This window comes from Sceloporus occidentalis, unplaced genomic scaffold (assembly GCF_023333645.1).
Source record: "Sceloporus occidentalis isolate IW3139 unplaced genomic scaffold, rSceOcc1.0.p SCAF_258, whole genome shotgun sequence".
NCBI lineage: Eukaryota > Metazoa > Chordata > Lepidosauria > Squamata > Phrynosomatidae > Sceloporus > Sceloporus occidentalis.
Window position 1 is genome coordinate 934,526 of NW_028317238.1, and position 18,604 is coordinate 953,129.

General features: G+C 35.0%; 1 protein-coding gene across 2 annotated transcripts in view; it reads left to right on the forward strand.

The window, feature by feature from the left end:
* The window catches only part of LOC149275907 (A-type potassium channel modulatory protein DPP6-like), a 366,925-nt gene that overhangs the window by 347,513 nt on the left and 808 nt on the right, over positions 1 to 18,604 (forward strand). For both annotated transcript variants that reach the window (XM_089504156.1, XM_089504157.1), the window contains exons 15-25: positions 1,695 to 1,742; positions 1,920 to 2,038; positions 4,355 to 4,402; positions 7,943 to 8,041; positions 10,312 to 10,381; positions 13,325 to 13,519; positions 14,026 to 14,080; positions 16,508 to 16,613; positions 17,265 to 17,323; positions 17,799 to 17,871; positions 18,006 to 18,079. In XM_089504156.1, the coding sequence (XP_089360282.1) occupies positions 1,695 to 1,742; positions 1,920 to 2,038; positions 4,355 to 4,402; positions 7,943 to 8,041; positions 10,312 to 10,381; positions 13,325 to 13,519; positions 14,026 to 14,080; positions 16,508 to 16,613; positions 17,265 to 17,323; positions 17,799 to 17,871; positions 18,006 to 18,079 (946 nt within the window). The remainder of the gene's footprint in view (positions 1 to 1,694; positions 1,743 to 1,919; positions 2,039 to 4,354; positions 4,403 to 7,942; positions 8,042 to 10,311; positions 10,382 to 13,324; positions 13,520 to 14,025; positions 14,081 to 16,507; positions 16,614 to 17,264; positions 17,324 to 17,798; positions 17,872 to 18,005; positions 18,080 to 18,604) is intronic.

Below are 18,604 nucleotides of genomic sequence, written 5' to 3' on the forward strand. Positions count from 1 at the left end.
TATGAACAAAAACACTTCACTTAGCACTCATCTCAAAAATAATAACTGGTTGGCCCACTTGTGCATATCTGGGGAGTACTAGAAAACATGATCATGACCTTAGAACAAATTCTGTGTTGCTTTAATTCCGCACTGACTCTCAATGACGAGCATGTAGGAAAGTTGATCCTGGAGCGAAGTATCCATCTACTCCTTCTAGTCAGACTTCACTTGGGATCTCACATGATGTTAAAACTAGGTCAACAACTGCAAGCGTACATTAATGTAATGTATCCATAAATAAAATAAGAATTAAACACAAGCGTACATTAATGTAATGTATCCATAAATCAAAAAAAGAATTAAACACAAGCGTACATTAATGTATTGTATCCATAAGTAATGTACGAATCTTAGTGAGCGATCCATACTTGCTATACAATGACCTACAAACTCAGCCGAGGAAGGGGATCCGCGTGTTACACTAATGGGCTCGTCCCACAAAGAAGTGCGTGAAAGATGATTAATACAGAAGGATTGGAGGCAAATAAAGATGTTTAAAAATAGAAAATGTAGCAAACTTACTATGGCAATAACCTAGATCATATTGACATATATATTTAAAGCCCACATATAATATATTGCCTTTTTTAATTCTGTTTAATTAAAAAATATTTATATACAATATATATATATAATATTTTGATGAGCACAGGAAATATTTTGCTGCTTTCTAAAAAGGCGTTAGTTAAATATTTGATATAAAAATGCTGGTTAAGAGGTTTCTGCCCCCAATAATAGTACATTTTGTTTGCCTCTTGATTTGACAAAGGAAGCTGAAATGAACCAAGTGCATTCTCCTCTCTGCTGCTGCGAGATATTTCCTCCCAGGTCTCAGAAAATATAATGAAAACGTGTCCTTGTGAGGTTTCCAGCAGAGATACGGAGGGTTTTCTGTATCTCAGGTCACAGATACTTGACTCCCGAGTCCGGAAGTCATTTAGAATTCACAAAGGTGTCAATGGGGAGGCTGCGAATCTCTCTCATCAATCCCTGCTTCCCACGGCTTTTCATCTGGAAGAGTCAGCTACAGTCTGTTTGTGTCAAAGGGGAAAAAAAGATTACAATCTATATAACAGAATCTAGGTCAATTAAAAAAAAAAAAAGCTAAAAAAAAAACAAACTGAAAAGCAAAAAAAAAAAAAAAGCTGAAAGGAAAGATGTATAAAGCTGAAGAAGACATGGGATTTAAAACGTGAATTTTATATATTTATAGGATTTCTGTATAATATTCAATTATAACTTCAATATAGTTATTGTTGTGATATTATTTATATTATTGTATTATTATTATTATTATCATTATTTAAAACTTTCAAAAATGATTATGCATTGATTTTCTTTAATAAGTAACCTTTTTGGATCTAAGTGCTGAACAAGGTTTCCTTTTTACTGTATGAACAACAGACTCTCTACTGAGGATCCGGACGGTTCTATCGTATTCTCTCAATACTGCAATACCAGATTTATATAATTACGTAGTAGGAAAATAAATATTGTATATTTAAACAAATAACACCTGCTGTGAATAATCAGCAAATACAAGGATTATTGTTTTCATGAGAATTATATATATAAAAAACCTGTTTTCTATTATATAAAATTGTTATATAGATTTTACTTTGAATTTAATGAATATGATTTTTTGCTTGCAGTTATTTTCTGAGCTCAGAGGATTCGTCGAGACGGAGGCAGTTATACAGGTAACCATGTCATTACCTGCCTACTTCTACCCATTGAAACCCAAAACCTTAAACATCTACTATCAATAACGACTATTAAAATAAAAGTACTGGTTTTAACTTTTTTTTTTTAATGCACGGCCGGGACGGCTGTTATCCAGAAACATCATTTACTGGAAAATATTTATGTCTTCACAGCGCAAATACCAATGAGAACTTCAACCGTCAATGTATCTCCTGTCTGTTGATTGAAAACTGCACTTACATCAGCGCGTCTTTCAGTCACAGTCTGGAATTCTTCTTGCTGAAATGTGAAGGTGAGTTACTGACATAGTAAATGAGGCTGTTCCTTCCACCGAAAGAGAGAGAAGCGAATTCACCAAAATATAAGGGACCTTCATCAGATTTACCAACAGCCCTGCTTTTATGTTATACGCCTGCTGGGCCGCTGGCCAACATCACTCCATATATCTAAATATATGGAGTGATATTATATATTATATATATTAGATTCTGACGCTTCAGAGGATAGCGCAGTGTCTCATCGAGCCATGAGCCCCACTCACATCACTTGGGGGCCACCAGCCTTAAAGTGCCAGGGCCGCCTCGTCATCCCCAGTCCGGTCTCGTCCAGAACCTCCACTCTTGCGCATGTATCAATATAACATTAAAAATGTATGGCGGAACTTCCACTGTGTTCTGCTAGAGATCAGTAGGGTTTTTTCTAACATCTCTCACCCGGCATTATTGATAACATGGTAATTAATGCTTGAATGTGGATTTGACTCGTTTGGGAACGATGCAAGCTGTAGTTCAGCAAAACACAGATGGCTACCTTTTGTGGATATCTATTATACACATTTACAACGTTTAATCACTGGGTTTCAAACCCCGCTGAGATAACGATATAATACAATTAATTCCATCTGAACTCCCAGGTAGGCTTATGCTCCTGGAAAAAAACCTACAGATCTTTGACTTGTACAAAAGGTGTTTAAATATTAAAATAAGATAATACCCGAGGAGGTATCAGTTTGGAGATTCTGAGAACAGGAACCAAGATGGCTGCTCCCATTATTTAACCGATTATCTGTTTTTTTTTTAATATATATATATATATTAAAAAAAATAACCCGTCATCTGTTTTTTTTTATATATATATATATATTAAAAAAAACACAGATAATGGGTTAAATAATGGGAGCAGCCATCTTGGTTCCTGTTCTAAGAATCTCCAAACTGACACCTCCTCAGGGGTAGAGATGAGAAGAAGTGAGAGAACTTCAGGACCATTGTTGATTCTAAACTGTAACCCCCGATGTTGTCAAATAATAACTCTTTACACACATCGGACAGCTTTTTTTGTAATAAATGGTTTGTTTATATAATAGAGACGACCAATTAATGTTTAAGACACGGAGTCATAATGTATAAGGAACGTAATATTGGATCCTCCTGGAAAATAGATGTAAGCTGTGGTGTAGTTGATGGGATAAGACAAATCTAGAGCTTCCCTTTGAACGGCTTCAGCCCTTGTGATCCAAGGGCCGGGCTGTCTGTGTTCTACAACTGATATTGTTGGGGGGGGGGGGAATTAAAACGCTAGCTTTGCCTCTGCAAAATAAAGCAAGTCCTTTTATTTGTATGATAATATTGTCAGAACCGCGCGTATAGAGCATAAATAATTCATAAGCCAACAAATAAAGAGATCTGCAATCGGCAGATAGATTCTGAGGTTGCCAATTATCTCGGTTTTGCAGAGCGTTTTTCTCCTGGTTCGCCTAGCTGGCAGCTGCTCTTTTTAAATCATTCATCAATGTTTAAGAGGCACACTATGGATGTTGGCAAAGAACATCTGAATTCCTTTTGTTTACACGCTGGGAGTTTAGCTTCGGGTCTAAAATTATCAGCTACATAAACCCTTGAGAATAGAGATGAGAAGTCAAGTGTATGATATTTTTTTGGAGGTTTTAGAACGGTTTCAGCATTCGGCTCTCACTTACTTGCCCTGCCTTCTAATAATCTCACCCCCAATTCTTGGAGAATCATTTCTTCCCCTCATCGATTACCCTTTTCTGTGCAGATGATCATTTTATCCATCTATTCGACTGTTTTAATATTACTACCCATGTTCTTAATACAGACTAACATTCTATGCTGCCATATAGTAATTCAGGCTCAAAAAATTTTAAACCTATGAGATATTACTAAGAAAAATCCTGATTTCGCCTAAATTGCACTATATGTTGTACTATTATTCTTTAGGTGTTCATATCATAAAGCCTCTCTATATTGCTGGAGCGTTAGCAGATCCGACATTATTTTATTTGAAGGTTGTAATCGTATCAAAACAACAGAAGCTTTTCTAGTTTCTATGACAACAGCCTATCAGCGCCTACCTTTTTTGTCACACGATTATAAGTGTTCCCAACAAAAATGAGGTTAACTTTTACATGGTCAAATAACGATTTCCGGGAACGGTCGGAGCAAACGTGTTCATTCTGCAGCGGAGTTGGAAACGGCAAGTTTAAAAGGCAGACATATTAAGAAAAATTCTACAGTAAAAATACAGACGAGGGATTTGTTTAATTATTGACCGATGTACATTCTTGATAATGTGATTTTTTTTTTAGGTCCAAGGATACCTAGTGTGACAATTCATAACACATCAGACGGACAAAGTAAGTACACTCATTAAAATACTACTCTATCCCTTTTACCATGTGCAGAAAATGAAAAGTTATTTCTTTCATTTTCTACCCTTTTTATCCTTCTTTTTTCCCCCTTTCTTTTTTTCTTTTCTTTCTTTCTTTAACTTCTCTCTCTCTCTTTTGCTTTCCCTTTCCTATTTTTCTTACTTTCTTTTTCTCTTTACTGTGTGTCTTTCCTTTTTTATTTCTCCCTTTCTTGCTTTGTTTTTTTCTTTCCGTTCTTGTGCTCGTTTCTGACACTTTTTTGCTGATACTCACATAACCACATAACAGATGATTACTGTTTCATTCTACCACAGATTATTTCGATAAAATATTAAAGCACTAAAGCTACCTGGCATGTGGCAGGCAGGTTAATAAAAGGAACGAAATAAACATATTTGTGTTTAACAGACTTTCCTTCATATCATGATTAACAAGGATGTATATAAAATGCTGGTCTATAAGCCAGGTACATATTATTAATTCATAAACTCTACATATCAGCAAATAAACTTGATCGCAACCAACATTAAAAAGTAATTTTAGCAAATACACACGGTGTTGCAATGTTCCCTTTCATAACTTAGCATATTAATGTTTCATTCATTCACAATAATAGTTACACTCTTACTTTAATAAAATGCAAGCCTAATTAAAAAGAAACCTTATTCACTATCATTTACCAGCTGCTTTCAAAGTATATACAGTATGTAATTATCATATTCTGTGTTCTACAGAGACCGCCATTATTTATTGAAACACGTAGCGCATTCATAAAAGTGCATTTTCAATTATTTATTATTCACATGCCCAAGACGTTCGCTCATTTCCATTTGTTTAGATGTCTGAATGTATATTTTAATTGGAAACCACGTCAACTACATACAGTTCTGATGTCATATAAAGATCCACAAAGACATCTTTATCAACACCAAGAGAAAGTATCATGATTTTTTTATGCATAATCTTTATCACTTTTAACTCCATTGGTGATCTTTTTATCGGGGGCATGTATATATTCCCTGTCAGAACAACAAACCAGGGTAGGGCGACTCTCTCCACTACCAGATCCATTCCTTGGACCTTCAGACTCAAGAATGTCAGGCCTCAAATACTCATTCCACTGGAAATATTCTTAAGAAAAAAATTAGATATTTAAAAGATTTCAAAAACTGAACGAGATTAGGAAAAAATTAAAATTTCAGTTTCCATGTATAAATACCTGAAACCTGCATTTTTCAAGATATAAACCATAATATCAGCTCGACATTTAAATCAGTCATTTATACATATAGACTGTTATATTAAATATACATTAAAATCTTGTAGACTTGCAGATCAGTTCCTTGTTGTTTTTGGAAGGGTTTTGCTCACAGAAGTGTTAAAACCACAACAGTTAATTATGCAAACCAGTGGGCTTTTTAATAATTTGCCAATGGCCTTTTCAAAAGGGTCAATCAGCTATAACGGATTGGTAAAATGTGGGCTAAACCATGCAATTTCTCCTATTTAGCTGTTAATATTGTCTGTATTATGTGTGTGCGTCGCAACCCAGATACAAAACCGTAGGGAGTGAAAGAAAATGGGACGTTGAAATATACATAGCCTGGAGGGTAGCCGCAGATGGGATGTAAGATTTTAACGCGCGGTTACGGCAGGCAGATATTGAGTTATATCGCAGCTGATTTGTTACATTTATATTAAACAAAGTAAGTATAACAGAAGCAAACCTAACTTATAGCAAAGTTTGTTTTATTATCTACTACCTTCTAGTAACACAGACATTTTAATAGGTTTTTAGTTTTATCATACATATATATATATATATATATATATATTTTGTTTACTAGGAAAACACAAAATTCGCATACGACCTTAATTTTATTTCCCTGGACACATACCTAGGTCTTTAATATATAAAGAATTGCCTGTTTTTAGTTCTTCTGTCACATAAATTGACAGACCATGATAATTGCAGGTTTTGAGAGCCTGACAGAATGAAATACATCTATAAATCGTAACCAACGAACATAATATATTTAATTTATGCAACACATTTATGTTTATGTATACTTAGTTTTATTTTTTTTTATATATATATATATATATATATATATTAATATATATATTTTTTGTTTTTCTAGGCTAATTGTGAAATCAGCCATTGCATATAATGTAGTTTGGTTTTTTTTAGCTTTAAATTTAAGTTTTAGACTTAAATTTAAAATTATTTAGTTACAAAACTTGCATACATAAAATATTTTGGCCCTGGGTTTAGTAAACTTTCCTATCTATTAATAAATGTATTTTTGTGTGTTTTTGAACAGTTTCTTTCTATCTTTCATTTAATGCTTTGCCTAACTCCACTTAAGCATTATCTAAATTATTCATGCATTCTCTATAATATATATATATATGTTTGATTTTGATATTATTTTAATATTTATTATGAAAATGAAAAGGACAAACTTTAATACAGCGGTCCAAGCCAAACTTCCCCTTTTTTCATATTTATGATCATTATTCTAGGCACACAATATATATATATATTTATTTTTTTTACTGTCACTGTAACATATTTTATTTTTGATACAATAACAATTCTGAACTTGATAATGGCTAATTGTTTCACAGAATATTATAGAGGTGTTGTTATAACATTAGGGATAACCATTTATGCTTCATTGAATAAATCATTCCCAGTAGTCCTAAAAATTAACAAGAGTGTCCTCCAAGTGATATGCCAATCTTCCCTAAGCCTCCCCTATTTATCCACGGTTGCAATTATAATAACAAATAAAAGCGCTCCCATGGGTGGCAGACATCCTTCAGCTGATAAAGCTAATTCTGTTAGTCTTAATTAAATGAAAATCCCCGTAAAAATCAAGCTTATTAATTTTTTTTGTTACTGAAAACAATACGCATCTTATTTTGCTTTAAGAGTTTTGTTCAAATAAATGCTTTATAATTTTTGTAGTTATCTATGTAATATTGTGATTTATAGCAATAAATACAGCGCAGTGCTACAGACAAATTAATCCAATTAATACGTGTAAGGTAATTAAGTCCTGAATAGATAAAATATTTCTAAATATTCAATGCAGTTTATTTATTTTTTTAAAGGAAAAGAAAAAAAAATCTGATTTAATTAGTGTATATATATATATATATATATAAATAACAATAAACATTAAATATTATGTTAGTCCAATAAAAAAGGAACATTTTCCTCAAATTCTCCTCTCCTTTTCTTCATGTGTAGTCAGCCTATGAAAGGTGGGCCAAACCAATAGGAAGAGGGTAATAAGTTGTCAAGCCAAGTAGAGAGTAGGTAAAAGTTTACTCCAACCACTAGAGATCAAAGGGAAGGCCCTGGAGACCTAGCAACTTTCTTAGTTCCCTGATAGCAGAAGCACCCTGGGCCCCCATGGCTGTCGTTGGGGTCTCTTGGTAAGATGGTGGTTGTTCGGTGTATAAATCTTAACGCATCCCCAGAAATTCCTTATTTTTTGTCTTTGTTATCTACAGTTCTTATTGAATTGGAGAACAATTCTAAAGTGAAATTGGCGATGGAAGTGAGACAGATGCCAAAAATTGAATATCAAAATATCAAGATAAAGGACTATGGTAAGTTTGGCCATTTTTTTAATTTTTTTTTTTTTTAATGACTTAATGTGTTTATATTGTATAGACTTTATGTGACTTCTAAATGAAATGAGTATAATTTGACTTGGTTACCTACACGTTTTTGGTTTTTTTTGTTAAACGCTATGATTTATATGTTAACGTATAATAAAACACTTTGTATGCCACTGTTTCCTTTCTGACGCTTAAAATTATAATTTTCTAGGGGAAAGGGAATTTTAAATGTTATATTTTAGGTTTTGAACATGTGTCTGATTGTAATATTGATTGATCATTAACGTAAACTGTTTTTGCCATTATCATGGTCTTTATCAACGTTATCTGTAAATGTTGTAGGAGGAAATAGCATGGCAAAAAACTTTAAGGATGAAAGAGCAGAATTTACAATCTGTAGGGACAATAATGCCAGAGAAATAAAGTGAGATGTAGATGGGATTCATTGTAGGATCAGATGAATCAGGATTTATAAATGCGGACAAACTAAATCAGATGATATGGTTGGTAAGATCGGTGCAGGAGAAACCTCCGAGGATGGAAGAGAAGAGCCCAAGTGAGAATATTATCTAAAAATAAACCCATGAGTGTATTCTAGAGAAGAAAAGCAAACAAGACCTTGGGAGAACCTAATTATTATGTACAGGCTTAGATGGTAATTATATTTACATGTATGGGAGACAGCAGTAGAAATAAAATTGGGAGCTCTGTGTGTGATTGCGACAGGACTCTCACTTGTAAGGGGCACCTTGGAGACCTTATCCTGAAGCGTATATTGAGCCGCTTAGGAGGAACACATGGTTTACAGAACAATATCTCAATTACTATTCACTGCAGCTGGTACGGATCCTCTGAAACCTCCCTCACGTGTCCTCCATTACTAAATGTCCTTATGCCGTGTTTTGCCCTGCCTTAAAGTCCTCTGCTAGAGAATTAGCCATCCACTTGCAAGATAAGTCTGTTTCAGCAATTATAAAAAGTCCAAAAAGCAATATTTTATTCTGTAAGCCTGCTGGCTTCTCCTTACTTTCTGCATGAGGGTTGAGAAGGACTAGGCCCAGACCAAAAGGGGCATGTCTAGCTAGAAATGGGGAGGTAAAATGAGCAAAATTACAGCTTGCCCCACACAAAGACCACAGGACCACCGCAAAAGTCCAAAGATCAGCTGCCCACTGTAACACTTGAAGAGTTAGCAGTTGACCTTGGAAACCCGGGCCCTGGTTAATTAAACAGCTGTCGGTCCCGATTAATTCAGAAACTGGTATGAATGAGCTCCTACTGAATTCCAGTCAGAACCGATGATCGCTTTTAAGTCAATGAAGACTTTACTTGGCTCAAATGAACAGGGTCCACATGCAACCCAACAAACAGAAGTAGGTCAGATACTCCCAGCATGAACAGACTAATCAGCTGCTTAGGGCCTCCACCAGGAGATATGATGGAGGTGAGACAAAAATTCCATTAATGCTATAGGACTATGATGTATAAAAAATATTCAAGAAGAAAAAAAAAAAAAAAAGAACAAAACCCTGTATTACGTTTCTGTGGTTATGCGTGATTATTGCTTTCATCAGATGTTTAACAGAAACAAATCTTTTGGTTAGGACCCCTAAACACAACGCTTTCTCTAGTTGTTCCAATGTTAGCTACCCACGTTTGGTTTAAATTTACTTAAGGATGGCAGAAGTCTGATCGGCCTTCCAAAAACAGAAATCAAAAACACCAGTCATCCAAAGTGTTGTCGTGTCCACATGACGAGGGGAAACCACCGAGTTCCAGAGTGGAATGTTGTGAAAGTCCTTCGGAACACAATAGTTTACATTTCGTTTCTGAGTATTCTGTGACAAACTGGTACATTTTACGAAAGCATATCCTAAATAATAAAACTATATTCCGGTTTATTTCTAAGTTGTGTTCCATCACCTTTCCACAGAGTTCCGACCCCCTTATCTTCTCCAAGAGCGTTACTCTCACGTATGGGACGTAGCCTGCGAAGTTAATAGCTGCTACGCTCAACCTGTTATCTGTCAGCTTGATGCATGTCTCCTGTATTGTTAATCTTAACAAACAGCAAATTTAAAGGCAGAACAATAGATCTAGCTACAGTTCAATTTAAAAAAGCCTCGCGGAATGATTCGGTTAATTTGACCTCAGCTAACCCCATAGTGTGTTAATAGCATTTGTTTGGAATCCTGGCACTTCAAGGAAAATTTACCAGATTATTTCTTTTTTTTTTTTTCTTTCTATTATTTCCTTAGATTTGCCAATGCAGATTATCAAGCCTGCGACGTTCTCGAACACAGCTCATTACCCTCTGCTACTCGTTGTGTAAGTATGTTCATGCTGTTAATGCATTACGGTGTTCTCCATGATTCTGAATTGGGCTTTAATGGAACATTTGTCTCCCATTCATTTAATATATAGTAAAAAAAAAAAAAAGAGAATGCCTATTAGTAAAGTCCTATTGAAATGGAAATTCTCTAAAGAAGATGATAAGAACTGCCCCCAAATCAGTGCTTTCCAGCAAATCCTGATGCATTTCACCAGTTTGCAATGCTGTCGTACATCCTATCTGTATACATGTGAGAAACATTATACATGTTTTAAAATGTACAATTCTAGATCCAATTCATTATTAGGCATTGGGTATTACAGTTGGCTAGATTACCTTTTTTATACCAACAGCAAATTTCAAACTTTTTCTGGCAATAGCTATAAAATATGAAACAAAAGTTAAAGCATAACATTTTTAATAAAAAAAATAAATTACATTTAGCACATGATATCTAGAGGCATTCAGATCATTCGTTGGAATCCGCATTGGTGTGTAATTGTGTGTGTGAGCATGGATGTGTAATTGTGTGTGTGAGCATGGATGTGTAATTGTGTGTGTGAGCATGGATGTGTAAGTGGTGGTGTGTGTGTGTTAGCGAGTATCAGTGTGTGTAATGTGTATTTACATATGTTGTATGGGGGCAAGGGGCAAAGAAGCACAGACAGGTTGTGTGGGGGGGAACTTTCTCACCAGGGTCCCGTGGCTTCTAGTTACGCCCCTGCATTGGGATATGTAATAGATCATGGAAACAACCCTTGTTTCAACAACTGCATTGATCACATACAAGGGGATCAGTGAAGATGAACAAGGTGCGATTTCTAGTTAGATCTCATTTGAACAAATCCAATACGAAGTAAACGGGAGGATGGAAAGACCAAGATAGAGATAACTTCCAAGCAACCTATAGCTAGAGGATATTTGGACTAAAAACAGAACAAATATATATGAGCAGAGAATGAAGCTTCCTAGGAGAACATCTAGAAAGACATCACATACATCGTATACAATCCCTAAAGACATCCAATATACCGGTTATTCAAATGTTTATCCTGAAACAGAATCTCTTTAAATCACAAATTATCTTGCATTAAATGATAAAAAGTCAATCAAATAAACCCCATTTTTCCTTTTATTAACTTAGGTAAATGTTTGGGTTTTGTGTATATGTGTATATATATATATATATATATATATATATATATATATATATGTATATGTGCTATATATATATAGCAGCTGAGCCAGAAGATAGAATTTCCGACAGTTCTAGAACAAGATGATACGCCGCTAGGTGTTGGGCAGCGTGAAAGCTGGTTTTTACACCTTTTTTCAGACATTGCTTTTTATTATGGTGTTATTACACCCATATATTTAGTACCGTTTCACACTGTAGCTACGCATTAGTTTCCCCGTTACTTCTTGTTGAACCCTTTCAAATACTTCCCATTGCAAACCTCGGTAAATGTGTGACATCACCTCCCCGACATCTGCCGGCGGTAGATTCCACGTATTCACCCAATAATATGTATGGAGGTGCAGATGCTTGTTGTGTTGTTAGGGTGATCAGACCTGCTTTTAACTATTTACATTCCAGAAAGCTCTGTGAACCCTTTTGGAACTAGAGGTCATAATTCGGACAAGAGATTGTAGTCTAAAAGTAGAGGGTCAGATGTAATGTAAAGAAGGGTAACTTCTGGGTGGTACACAGGGCCAGACTGGCGATCATAGGGTGGCTCTGGCACTTTAAGGCTGGTGGCCTCCTGGTGACGTAAATGTGGCCAAATGAAACAGCAGACGGGAGAAGTCTGTGCAGCCGGAATTAGGAACACACTTGGATCTAAACTCACTGATTGCTGTATATATGAACTTCTGGGCTCTATATCTAAAACAGATGACCGATTGCACGACGCACACGATCACACATTTGTGAAATACGGTAGAATAAAATAGCTTTCGAGAAGGGTTAATATTTTCGCATAATTTTTATGTTAACGTCCCCTCCAGTGTGTTTCTGCAACCAGAAAAACTTCCAGGTGCTAAACATAATTAATTGCAAAACGTTGGATAATAAACAATCAGTCTAGAGAGAATTTCTGCTTTTAGCTGAACCGAGTTCCCTCTGAGTGTTTATTCCAGTCTCATTACCCCGTCGGCTGCGTCGAATCAACTGAACGCTCTAATTTAGTCATCTCAATTTATTACCAAATTCACCACCTGCTGTGGAGGATACTCAATACAGCAAATCATTTACAAAAAAAACAATATTAAATCATTAGTAAAACTATCAATTAACATATAATTATTATTTCTTGTTAATGCTAAAGTGATAATAATTATCGCATTCGTCATGTTCTGATCTAATCGCTGAAGATCGTTGCTAATATGTTTTATCTCACTTTTTAGTTACTTCTAAATGAAATTTGTTAATGGTATTTTAGCTTAAATACTTTACAAATTATCATAATAAAGTCACTCATTGGTTGCGCTCGCAGCCTTTCGTTGGTTAAACCATTATGTGCAGACAGCAATGGGATATGGGGGGGAAATTTGGCATATAAGGCAAATTAAGGCAAACTAGATTACTGGCTGGTCAAGAATTGGCCCTTCTAGGGGCCAAAGAAATCATTACATGTTGATACATATATTGTGAATAGGATCTAGTGCTAATTTGGGATACTTTAGTCTGACTCTGGATGGGCAGTAAATGGTCAAATCCAGACAGCAACATAGGGGCTTTCCGAAATCTGTAACCTCGAGAAGGGGGTCTCCTTCCCTGTAGAGGAACCATACCCAGAATCAGTGGAGATGCTTGAGGAACTAATTTGGGGATGGCCCAGGGTCACGTTCACAATAAAGAAGGAGCTGCCTGCTTATAACGTTACGGTCGCCAACATTGAATCGCTTTGTTAAAGTTCTCCGTTCTCTTGGCGTCTTAGTGACGGAAGTCCCGGCAGCCAGAGCGTGACGGAAAAGTTTGAAATTAATTGGATCACGGTGCTGGTCAGCTCCTTCAGTGCCATCGTGGTGAAATTTGATGGACGTGGGAGTGGATTTCAAGGCACAAAACTTTTGCACGAGATGAAGCGAAAGCTGGGGGATGTAGATGAGAAGGACCAAGTAGAAGCTCTAAGGTAAACGTTACTGATTAACAAAGTGCTCGTCATTTCAGTAATCCTACTAAAACCTGAGTTAAGTGCGCATGTTTTCTGATTAAAGTGTACACCGCAGAATATGTTTTTATGTTTTGTTTTATAATTGTATAATAAAACTGAGGCTTTAGAGTCCAGCAGCCAAGGTCAGTGGTTTGGAGAAGGCAGCAACGTCAGACAGTCCAGAATCAGTAACAGGTAAATATAATAAAAGTTAACTAAAGGGCAAACAGGAACAGCAATAATTAGAGCTGAGGCTATGAAAAAACAGGCTGGCAAACTGGTAAGGATGAGGACCGGTAACAGTAACCAGAAGTTAGGGTTCAAGTCAGTTTTTTTCTGAAGGAAACTCACCTTCGGTTAAAGGGAAGGTGTGAGTTACTTAGATAGTTGTGTGTTTGCCAAATGATCCAAGATCCTGAACATGCCTGAGAATTCTCAGGTTTTATTTTACTAATTCAGAATTTTCTTCTCTTTTTGTATTTCAGTAAATTGCTAAACGAACAATACATTGATAAACAGCGGGTCGGTGTATTCGGAAAGGTATGCTAAACTATACTTTGTACTCATTTATTTGAAATGTTTCATCATCATATACTTCTCAACCAACCAGCCAGCAATAAATCGCAAGGTATTATAATTTGGAGGCTGAATTTTATTACCTGAAGCACCTGTCATTCAGACACCAAATCCTTAGAGATAAACCCAACCAAACCACAGGCTGTGGGATACTAATAATTTGAAATATATTATAATATTTCTATTGTAATGTGTACAAAGAAAAATATGCAATTTAATTGTTATAGTTTTTTTTCATTGTTTGTAAAAAAAAACAACAAATGAAGTTAATATTTCTTAAAATAGAATAAATATAATAATAAATAATAATAATAATAATAATATAAATGTTTAAATAGAATAATACATTTCCCACAAATGCAAATTTTGTTAGATATGCAGAGCTTGCATTTATTTATTTTTTAGCATCCTCTCTTCGCTTTTGAGTTGGCAGGGGTGACGAAAAAGCCATCTTGTTTTTAAAAGGGATCTACTTATCTTGTGAATCCAGGCATCACAATAAATAAAAAGGATAAATAAAATGTTATGGGGTCTGCTCACTATTATCAGTTGGCAAATATTAGTTGCAAATTAGAGAATCCTAAACCAGTATATATATATATATATATATATATATATATATATATATATATATATATATATATATATATATTCCACTTTTTAAAATATAATCTAAATTATAAATATAATATAAATATAAAAAATAATATCTCTTAATATTCCCGCACAAATTGCTTTTTTAATCATTTTTTGCACTCAAGGTTATACTAACAACATACGCCATATCTGATGAATTATTATATTGCTATTCCTGATGTGTTCACTGATATATCTCATCTAATCTGAACAGCGCTTTACTAACTTTATTATAGCGATGAGAAAAAGTATTAATAAGCATCGATTTTCTGAGCCCATAATCACTTGATTTCAGAGGAATGCTGTAAATCGGATTATATATGATAATGTCATTTTACAATTATATACACCTTTCAATGGGAACCTGATTTATTAAACATTCATAGCTTTTTAGGTTTAGATGATTGCCGAGTTAGAACAAATTTAAATGTTATTGATGAGGTTGTTGTATAAAAAAAGTTTCAGACAAGCTGGAAATACATTACTGCTGTTTTGGAATTAAAAATAAAAACCAGTTCTGTCTGTCTGTCTCTGTGATAATCAAATAATAATTATTAATCTCAATAAATCTATTAATTTACATCTATAATTATGGCAATTCCATTATATTATATGCACATTAATGGAACACAAACACATTTTGGTTGACGTGTTGTTTGAATTGAACAGATATTTCTCTATTTAGAACTGAATCTACTAAATATATTATATGCGATACGGAATCTCAATTACAATCTAAATTATTTTCCTATTTGTTGTGTTTCCTATTGGCAGCAAAGTCATCATTTAACTTAAACAGCTAAGGATTTAAAAAACAATACACATTTTTATACATTTAATATTTTTTCCTTGCCCAACACAAAGTTCTTACTTCTCCCAAAAAGCTCACACTATGAAACTATATATATATATATATATATATATATATATAAAACACTTTCAAAAAAACTGCTGGTTACTAGCACCGGGCTTGGAACATTTGGAATGGTGTGCAATGGACTCTGTGAGTAAATATATATATATATATATATATAAAAATATATATATGCTGTTTTTTGTATTTTTCTTTCTACGTAAGATAGAATTCCCTAAACTCCCAACCTATATTTTTTTATATTACTCTGACTGCCAAGCAAAATACACAAGCCGTAGGTAACATTAATTCATGGATTTATAGTTCCCGTCTTATTGTTAGAGCAGGAAGCTATTGTACGTCCGAAGGAAGTAGTAGGTCCAACAGAAACATGCGCCCCCCCATTCCTGTTTTTAAGCTAAAACATCATTTCAAGTATGATTTTTTACCTGAATTAATATTTCTGAATGTTACACAATTACTGACACGGAATAGTATCGTTCACAGGAATAATATAATAATATCTCACACAAAAATAATCGGAAAATACGTGAACGCAAGTAATTAGTTTGAACAGAAGGTGGTGCATAATTAAAACGAAAAGAGACTGGGAAGAGGACAAGATGCGAGAATATCACACAAAGTACACACAAGCTGCTTTCTTTACAAACGGCATAAATAATTACATTTGTGTGGAACGGCTTTTAAAGGGACAGTCGTGCCCCAAACTAGCATTATTTGGCCTGTCTGCCTGTTACGTTACGTTTATACAGATTCCGTGGCGCTGTGAAAATGAACAATACCATGAAATATTTTTTAAAAAATTAACAATATTGTATTATTTTACTATTTTTGTAAGATATATTCAATCTGCTTTTTTTTTTTAATTATTATTTCTTTAGGAATATGGAGGTTACCTGAGCATTTCGCTTCTGTCAAATCGTAACGATATCCCGATTTTCACGTGCGGTGCGGCTCTCTCGCCTATAACAGATTTTGCATTATATGGTATGATTTTTTACATTTATGTCTGGAAGGCTGTGATTTTAAAAAATGAGTTAGATGTGTAAAAAATGTATTGAAATGGTGTAATTGGCCCAATGCCCAACACTTGTTCACCAAGGGGACTCCACTGAAGAAGCACAGAAAGGATACAGTCAAAGTGTAAATGCTACATTGGCACTATAGACACCTTGTGGCTATATTTAGAATTACAAGCAGACACACAAAATAAAGCTTATTGCGGTGGTTCCGTTTTTTAAATCAGAGGAGAATAGGTGGAAATCCCATCCTCCCCCCCAACCCATCCTATACTGTCTCCTTTGCCCCTGATTTATTTTAACCCTTCGACTTTCCGAGATCTCCGTAGCGTACGGATTAAGTAAGTAATAGATGGCTGTCTTCTCTATATTATCCCCTTTTCCTAAGGGTCAGCTGTCCCGGGCTGTGGTGCGCCCTGTATGGTGGGGTCACGATGTCATAAATGGGGAGATCGCTGTTATCTGTCAGGGTGGAGTTCAGGATATTCCCCTTGTATATATTATCCCATTGTACAGCGCTACGGAATTTGATGGTGCTCTATAAAACAATAAATAATAATAATGTTTCTGTGGATTTGTTTTAATCCGTTAACTAATTCTACGTCTCTCCTTTCTGAAGCTTCTGCCTTTTCTGAAAGATATTTGGGATTGCGTACCCTCGATAACAGAGCATACGAGGTGGGTTTACGGGCTTTTTACGGATATTTAACCTACAAATGGTATCTGCGTCTGATTACAGCACGCGATTTATGAGAACTGGATGAAGATAAACTCAGACATCATTAACCAAATCCATTCTTATTTATAGTAATTCCAATAAGGTGATTACAAGACCCCCCAAAATATATCAAAGCTCAATATCTGAATTTAAATTAGTGCAAATCTCCTCTTTTAATTGTAATAAGCCGTGGTTTTGTACAGATTTTTTTCACTTTGGTCCATTTATAGGGTGGGACAGATATTTTCCTATAAAAAAAAACATAAATGGGAGAACATAAATGATTAAACAGCCATAAATGTTAGAGTTTTTAGTGTCTCTTCCTTTTTTTCTATTTAAGCAACACATCTTAAAGTAGCTCATCTGTCATTTCTGTAAAAAGCAAATATATTCGGCCTTTTCTGAAAATGTTCCATTTTATCTTCATATCCCCAGTTTTCCAAATTAGAAAACAAAGTGCCCTTACTGAACACAGAGAAGTTTTTGATTATCCACGCCACTGCAGATGGTAAGTAACTCTTTCTTAATCCCTAATCTATTTCATAATGATAAGAACCTATTAGGCAGAGGCTTTGCGGTGAACAGTTCGAAAATGTCTTTTAATTAATTTGTCCCTTTTACTGATATTGATCTTTTTTACAGAAAAAGTCCATTTCCAGCATACAGCAGACCTCATAACGCATTTAGTGAAAGCAAAAGCCAATTACTCATTACTGGTAAGTAGACTGTTATCTGTGAGCCCAGGAATCTATTACCGGATGGCTGATATGGGATTTAAACTGAACAGAAATCTATTATTGTTTGCGATTACATTGAGACTAGTTGTCTGTCATTATAATATATATATATATATTTAGAAGCCCTTTATCACTCCCATCACTCCTGTGTTCCAATGGCCTTTTATCACTCCTGTGTTCCAATGGCCCTTTATCACTCCCATCACTCCTGTGTTCCAATGGCCCTTTATCACTCCCATCACTCCTGTGTTCCAATGGCCCTTTATCACTCCCATCACTCCTGTGTTCCAATGGCCCTTTATCACTCCCATCACTCCTGTGTTCCAATGGCCCTTTATCACTCCCATCACTCCATTTTGCAATTATGTTTCCATAAAAACAGCCGAGTGACCCCACATTTATGAACGGCAGTGAATATACTGTATATATCGATACATATTATACTATAGCAGCTGAAAATCCCTCATTTCCACTGGTGTTCTGGGGAACACTAGCCCAACTTTT